The sequence below is a fragment of the Crocodylus porosus genome, unplaced genomic scaffold (genome assembly GCF_001723895.1).
Source record: "Crocodylus porosus isolate Cpor-Errol unplaced genomic scaffold, CroPor_comp1, whole genome shotgun sequence".
Lineage (NCBI taxonomy): Eukaryota > Metazoa > Chordata > Crocodylia > Crocodylidae > Crocodylus > Crocodylus porosus.
This window is the reverse complement of record NW_017728949.1, coordinates 24807821-24816301: the sequence shown is the minus strand read 5'-3', so window position 1 is coordinate 24816301 and position 8481 is coordinate 24807821. Positions and strand designations below refer to the sequence as shown.

At 46.9% G+C, this 8481-nt stretch overlaps 1 protein-coding gene across 1 annotated transcript in view; it reads right to left on the bottom strand.

The window, feature by feature from the left end:
* DNAH7 (dynein axonemal heavy chain 7) overlaps window positions 1-7093 on the bottom strand; it is a 226155-nt gene extending 219062 nt beyond the window's left edge. Inside the window, exon 1 of the mRNA XM_019553881.1 lies at window positions 7014-7093. Coding sequence (XP_019409426.1) covers window positions 7014-7028 — 15 coding nt within the window. The 5' untranslated portion in view covers window positions 7029-7093. The remainder of the gene's footprint in view (window positions 1-7013) is intronic.
* Window positions 7094-8481: the final 1388 nt, after the last annotated feature.

The window sequence follows — 8481 nt, the reverse complement described above, 5'->3', positions numbered from 1 at the left end:
GGAACCGCTAGCCCGGCATTCCACCACAGGGGTAAGCAAACACTTGCTGCCCCATGATAGCCCACTGGGTCCCCTGCCACCCACAGCCTCTGGGGAACATGTGCCCCTCACACATGCACATTTCCACACACACACACACTCCTCGAACGCACACTCCACCCACTCCCACCTCCCCCCACACAGTGCCAGTGACCTGGACAGGGAGGTATTCAGAGAGGCACCAACATACAAATTCAGCCAGGATACCATTTTCTCTAAGGCTAACAAATTTTGCAAAACACTTCCTGTTTTTCAAAAGGAAAATATCACATGTCAAATTCTCTTTTCCATCCTTTTTCCATAAAACACAATCAAATGAAGGATGTTTAAGGTGTTTTTTCCAGCAGCCTTCTCTTCAACACCACAAGATTGAGTTGGGGAGTAAAAGGCAGTGTATACTTCCTGCTACTTAGTTTCCTCTTAACTACAGGGTCTGATATTAGATTCAACTCAGGAAGAAAGCAAGGAAGGTGGGATACAAATACATATGTGAACAATACATTATCTTGAAAAACTCCAGTTACTAGTAACTAACTTCCTCTTCTCTGTCAAGTAACTGTCTAGATCTACATTTTCATTTGCTGATGACTCCAAAACAATGCACCCTCCATACATGGGGGAACGTGTGCCTACTATACTGGGGGAGCATGCCGCCAAGGCAACATATGTAGATCCATGTGATTGCTATGTCACCGTAGCACACCATACGGTGACGTAGAACATCACTATGTCGCCATAGGGCTACATGTAGATATGCTCTATCAGACATAAACCAGCAGCACTTCCAGAAACTACGTTATCTGCTGGCTCCTACAATTGCAACAGCTTCCCAGGAGGATCCGGAGGGAAGAGAAATAAACAGTATAAGTTATTACAGGGCTAGGTAAAATATCATCCTAAATTACTGCAGGCAGTTCCTTAGTGGCATGGCTGATCAGTCTTCCAGAACTTAGTCCTCTCATCCTCTAATGCTTTAGATTTTAAAATCTATATATGACATGATACAGCATTTGGAAGAGAAGCTTATGAGGTCACTATTCAAGCCTGCATCCCTTCTCTGAAAGCCTGGATGTGTAAATGCAGGTTCTCTTCTTTATGTATCTCAAGAAACGTAAAGGTCTTATTTTTTTAAATCTATTTGCCATCTAATATTAATAGGATTACCAGAATGAATGAGTCACATAAATTCAGCAAGTAAACTACTCTTGTCTAGCCCATTTTGAATTACTGCCCACATAACTCCTGAAAATTAATTTAGGAACATTTAGATTTAACATGATAAAAAAAACATGGTGAAAAGATGCTACATTGTACATGGGTCAAACTATATGGCAGAAAATGTGGTATTCTCTGTCCAAATTCAGCTAACATTGTCAAGCTCCACCCAGAGTTGCAGGTGCTAGATTGTTCTGCTGTAATTAGTAGCAAAACCAGCTAACATTAAAATGGTTAGCACCAACTTTCAGAATTAATTAATCTACCAACTAAAGGCATCTGACATCTTTCAGAAACACTTTCAAATTAACAGATTTGAAAAGATTGGAAGGATAGCATCACAACCAGAACAGCTGGCACCATAAAATCATATTATTTGGTGCCTTACACTTTTTGTAGATATTGCATCTGCGAAAATTGGGTTCCAAATATTGTCAAATAAGAATAATATAATCTTACATCACAAGTGTAAATAATTACAGTGTACTCTGCTTAACTGCATGACCAATGGACTGAAAAAAGTCTATGCACTTATTCAAACTTAGTGTAAATAATGCTCCTTAAATACACAGCACTCTCAGTTCCATAAGATTAGCAGCCTCAAAACCAACCAGATCTTTTCATTTTCAATAGCTCCTGTCATTTTCAAGTCTTCTCACGGAAACCTTTTGACAATCACTTTCCCCTCCCTTTCCGGACAATGAAACAGTACAAAAACAAGCAGGCGGTGGGTCTGAGAGACACTATGCACTTAAATTATGTACTGTATGTATTTAGCCAATATACAGATAACAACAGTTTGATACAAGGTGAACAACACGCACAAAAAATTGAGACTGGCACAGTGTTATTCCAATGGAAGTCAATTTCTTGACAGGCTTGCTACAAATTAGTCCTACACCCTCCAAATGCCACTCTGATCCCCTTCCTCTGCCCAATCTGCTGCTCTGCTCCCTACTCTGTACTCCCGGCCCAGTCTCCTCCTCTGCTTTCTGCCCTGTGCTCTCTGTCTAATTTCAGGCTCTCCTTGCCACTTCCTAACCAATCTGTTGCTATACTGCCTGTCCACTGCCTGATCTGTCACGTGCCACACACAGAGGTTGCCCTTGCCATTTGTGTAAACCAACAGCCCCAGGTTCTGCAGGAGGCCACTTCCCTGGCCATGCCCCCCATTTTCCAGTATCCTGGATAGAGCCAGCTAGATGCAGCCCACAGGCCATATGTCTTACATCCCAGCTGCAGGCTTATAGGTACAGCATACCACACATGAGGAGCAGGGTAATAAAAAAATAAAGCTAACGTTCTAGTGGGGAGGGGATTAACTTACTGAAAATAGAAATCAACCGGAAACTGAACAAGCCAGAGAAGTGTTAGATAAGCCAAACCCAGTGCCTAGTTATAATGAAAAACATCATGCTTCCCTATTCATTGGCCAGTTTGTTGTTCATGTAAAGCAAACCCCAGATACACTGATTGCAGTTAAGCTATGGAGTAATTATTTTTAATACTGACAGCCCTTCTATTTACCTTGATTAAGTGAGAGGATCTTTTAAGGGGTATTTGCATAATTTTACTTCATTATCATGAAGCCGTTTGGTAAAATATTCAAAGTTAAAGCTTCCATTAGCATTCCATTATGCGTGTTAATACTTCCCCACATCATTCTGGAAATTGAGAAGGGGTTGTTAGACTAGATGAACCTTGAGGTCTCTTCCCTAGTTTTCTATTAAATATACCATGAATCTGTTAAATGTCTCCTTCTCAAAAAAGCGTTCCATGTATATAACATTTTGTACAAAGGTAGAGAACAAAATTTTCTTCTTCAGCTTGTAACCTAATACTTCTTGATGCCTCTAGAAGAAATCTCTGCTCTCTGAAAACACTATGAAAACCATAACTCAGGAACAAAATGTCTGCTTACATTTACATTGCAAAACTAATTTAAAAATTATGTGAACAGCTGCAGTGAGGATTATATCTTTTAAATACCTGCCTTAAAGAGGTTCAGAGCACAGGCACTGCACTTTTGTTTTCCTACAGGATGTCATGCTGCAGTCAACTTTCCACTAATGAGCCAAATATATTAAAGTCTTTCTCAACAAATATGCTTATACCACCTGCTCTCTTGCTCAAACAGTCTGACTGTTTAAGTAAATGCCAGAGGAAAAAAATAAAAAGTCATTTCAAAAAGTTTGAGCCAACCCGCTTATTTAAACCAAAATACAAAAACTTTCACCCAATTAAAGAAAAAAACCCTCCAAAACACCTACATATTCTAAATTAGCATAAGAAACAAGGCAAGTCTGAACTCACACATAATAAAAGTAGGGAAACAATGCCCTCTACTGTTTAAAAATATGCAATAGTCTGTAGTAGTCTGTGCTCCTACAATATCATTTATCAGGCCAAGTGAAAAGAAGAGTTTGGGAACTTATTTTGGCTGGTGTCATATGCAGTTACCAAATAAGAAAGGGGTACAATGTCCCCTTCTTCCTGCACAATATTAGGCAGCTGCTTAACCTTCCTGCTGTGAGTGGCTCTCTGGACTTTAGAACTCGTCATACTGGATAAAGTTACGCTTGTGCACTATTCTTTGAGGCTCAGTACTGACAGTCAAAAAGCCCAAGGCTGAATCAATTAAATATTTGCAGGTTAGTTTAAACCAGTGGTTCCCAATCTGGTATGCATACCACGGTGGTACACAGATAACCTGTCAGTGGTATTCTCGACCTGGGGAGAAGTGGGCAGCAGAATCCCCCAGGGCTCAGTCCTTGGGCCCACACTGTTCAATTTCTTTATCAGCGATTTGGATGATGGGGTGAAAAGCAACCTGTTTAAATTCACTGATGATACCAAAATTTGGGGTGAGGTGAGCATGCTAGTAGGAAGGGAAAGATTGCAGCAAGATCTGGATAGGTTACAGGGGTGGGCTAACAAAAACAGGATGCGTTTCAATACTGACAAGTGAAGGGTGCTGCACTTGGGCAGCAGTAACCAGCATCACACTTATAAGATGGGAACTCCCTTCTTGAGAGCCCGGAGGCAGAAAGGGATCTTGGAGTCATTACTGACTCCAAGATGAACATGGGCCGACAATGTGAGGTCAGGGTTGGCAGGGCTAACTGGACCTTGTTGTGCATCCACAGATGCATCTCAAGCAGGGCCAGGGAGGTGATCCTCCCCCTCTATGCAACACTGGTCAGGACACAGCTGGAGTACTGTGTCCAGTTCTGTGCGCCACACTTCAGAAGGATGTGGACAACATTGAGAGGCTCCAGAGGAGGGCCACCTACATGATCTGGGGACAACAGGGCAGACCCTACAATGAGAGACTGTGGGACCTGAACCTGTTCAGCCTTCAAAAGAGAAGGCTGAGGGGGGACCTGGTGACTGTCTATAAACTCACTGTCAGGGCGGCTAGGATCTGAAACCAACTTCCAAGGGAAGTGGTGCTGGCTCCTACCCTGGGGGTCTTTAAGAGGAGGCTTGAGGCCTGCCTACCTGGGATCTTTTGATCCCAGTTTTTTTCTCCTGCCCAGGCAGGGGGTTGGACTTGAAGATCTACAAGGTCCCTTCTGACCCTACTTCTATGATTCAATGATTCTATGTGTTAACAGATTTAGGAGTGTATTGATAGAGATTTTGGGGCCGATACCAATAGCCAGTTATTAAGGAGGCATATCGGCCGATACCAGTGGTGCACATAGAGGTGCACAGGGGTGCAAGAGCACCCCTTGAGAGCGCTGGCACACCTCCTGACAGCCAGCATTCCCAGGCAGGGGGTGCAGGCGAGAGCTCTGGTGCCCCCTTTGAGAGTGCCAGCTGGGGAGTGGGGGGGGCGCCAGGAGAAGTGATCATACCCACCCGAAAGTGCCAGCAGTGCGCCACCGCCACTTTTGGGTCAGCATGATCTGCTGCAAATGGCCCCCTCTCCCTCAGTCACTGACTGGCAGCTGGAGGAACCACTCTCCCATGGCCAGTACCAATTCGATATCTGACACAGCTGCATCCAGCACGTAAGTCTGTTGTGGTGGAAAGGGAGCAAGTAAGGGAAGGGGCATGGGGGACAGATTAAGGCTCCCCGCAGTGAGGGAGGGAGTGGGGCACAATCGTCAGAGTTTGGGAACAGCTGATCTAAACTATGTAGATGGAACTGATAAGCAAGTGAACAGGCATTCACTTTTGATTTCAGAAATGCAGCCACATGCCTGCAGTAGCCCTAGAGCACACCTCCCTGCCTGGCTGGAGCAGACAGCTTAGACCAAGGCCAGCCTGCCCGCTCTGTGAGGAGGGGTTTGCAGGGAGGTGCAAAGCATCCTGTAATGCTGAGGGACTGTGAGTTAACTTGAATCTGGAAGGGATCTGGGACACAAGTTCAATAAACTGATTTAACCTAGATCTGTTTAGTCTGATACTACATCCATCCAGGTTTATCTTAAAGCAGTTTCAAACATTTCAAAAGCAGTTTATGTGCACAAAGCTTTTTCTGTGGTACAGATCTGAACTGGTGTCAATCATTTATACCAGTTTGTGTGTAATTTCTGTGCCTAGCCTGAAGGGCAAGGAGCTGCATTTCCAATGTTCCTGGGAACAGCATTTCTTCTCTAATCTTACTTGTTTCCATAAAGTCATCACACAATTTGTATCTGTTGCTATAAATAAACCTCAGCCCAACTTGTCTCCATTACCTAGCATATCTAAGATGTGCCCAGACAGGGATTAGGGCTCATCTTGGGATTGTCCATTACCATGTCAGTGGACAGGTTCATAATTATGAACCTTGAAACACCCCAATGCCAGCCTTGTTTGCTATACAAGACGATGTGCCTAGCCAGTGGTTCTCAACTGGGACAATACAGCTCCCACCACCATCAACAGAAGCAGATTAGGAAGGAGATGCAGCTGGAGCCTGCTGTGGCTGAACCCCACATGGTCCTCCTGAGGACAGAGGCATGTGGGTAGGTGGGACTGCCCTGGGCCCATGTTTCCAGGAGGAGCTGGCAGGGTGGGACCAGGAAGGCCCATGGCAAAAGTGCATGCTCCAGTTACAGCCATCTGCACTGCCTGCCCAAGCCCAGGGACATGCAGGGCAGGTAAGATCAGTCTGCTACGGCCAGGGCCACACAGGAGTTGTGCCCAGGGCACAAGACACCTTAGCGATGGCTCCACCGCAGGGCTGGATTAACCCTTTAGTGGGCCCTAGACAAACAAACCTGTGGGCCCCTACTTTTTTCACTCAATGATTGTAATATGTAAAATAAGCACAACTGGGCTCTGTCTTCACTGGGGGCTGTAAGCATGTGCATAGTTTGCCTATGTGTTAATCAGGCCCTGCTCCTCCCTGTTCCTGGCTGACGCCGATGCTGAAGCACAAGCAGAGGCAGGAGCAGGTGGCTACCCCCAGCTGAGAGCAGCTGAGCTCGGCAGAGGCAGATCCCCAGTGAGTCTCAACCCGGCCCACAGCCGCGGAGGGCCCCGAACCCAAGAGGGCAGAAAAGCAGTGGCGCAGCCCCACCAGGCCCTTGGGACAAGGCAGAAAACCCGGATGGAGGCAGAAGCACGGGCCCCGAGGGGGGTGGGGCCGGGAGCCCGCACCTCGGGCAGGTGGAGTAGGCAGGTGCTGGGGTAAGAGCCCAGGGGTGGGATGGGGGGTGAAGGGGGCGGGGTGACGTAACTGCTAGGGCAGGGGACCGGCCGTGACGTAGCAGGGGGGCGCGGGTCAGCGAGCACGTTGGGGGGGTCCTCCGCGGCCGCGCTACCTGCTCGCTGCCCATGTCCGACCTCTGCGCGCCGCCCGCTGTGTTGCAAGGCGGCGCCGTTGCTAAGCAACCACTCCGGCCCCGCCCCCACACCGGCCCGGCCAACGGCCAGCGCTGCCCTGGCGTTCTGGCCGCCAGCACTGGGGGGGGCGGCGGGGCGGGGCTTGGCGCCCCTCCCCCCGCCCCACGGGGAGGGTTTGACACCAGGAGGCGGCGTAGGCCCGCGGCGCGTGCGCACCAGCGGTTCCGCCTTAAGTCACCTTCGTCAGCCACCCGCGCTGCCTTGAAGTCACCGCTCCGCCTTTCCGACGGACACTGGAACCAGGCTCAGCCTACGCACAGCGGCCCCGGGGGGTCTTGCCTTCCCAGCTGAGCCGCCCTGGTCGGCGCACACTGGACTTGCTGAAGTGCAATAGAAGCCGACAGCCCGCGCGTGCAACCGAGGTCTCGCATGATAAAAAACTGAGCAGCTGCAAGAAGAGCCGAGCCGCTACAAAATTAGGCATGAAGAAGTGCAGCAACTCGAGAGCTGGTTTCCATCCAGCCGCCGTTTGAATGTGGAGCCAGGCCGCTGGTTTGTCTTGTCAGCGTAGCCTGTACAAGCAGGAGGGGGTTTTCAGCCTCTCCTGTGCTCACACTGGTAGATTTTAAATGTCGCTTTCATCCTGAGGAATAGGCAGGAATATTTTGAGACCCCCAGCCGCATGTTGCCTTCTGCCATCCACTGGTGAATTGCACAATAAAGCTAGACCAGCCACATGTGCAAAGCAATTATCATGCCATAAAAAATGCCCATCCAGGTCTCAAGAGAACCAAGGAGCTACAAAGTGAGTGCTTGAAAATGTGCAGGCAAGGTACTTTTTAGTAGAGGTGATATCTTTTATTAGACCAACTGAGTAGTTGGAAAAAAGTTCTTGGCAAGCTTTTAGGTGCAGACATCCTTCAGGCATAGGGAGTCTCTGCTCTTCTCAGGAATTATATACTGAAATATGAAAAAGCAGGATTACATACTGAAATAAGATAGTGATTTATTGCATTTTAGTTACCTGTGGAATATAATAATGAGAACTCCCTATGCCTGAACAGAGACTCCCTATGCCTGAAAAAGGGCAACTGTGCTCAAAAGCTTGCTCTGAACCTTTTTTTCCAACTACTCAGTGGGTTTAATAAAAGATGTCACATCTACTCAAAGAACCTTGGCCTGAAAATGTGTAACAACTCTAGAATGGTTTCCATCCAGCTTTCATCTGCACCTGTGGCTGGGCCCTGATTGACATCAGCTAGAACACTACCCTGTGGCAGAGCTCACTCACTCTTGCACAATTTCTCCAAGATTAAAAAAAAATGGTTGTTGTCATGTCCATGCTTAATTTCTAATGCAAAAGAGGAGATAAAAGAGCATTTTTTTCAGTAGAAACAGTTGACTTGCATTATTATATTCCACAGATAACTAAAATGCAATAAATTC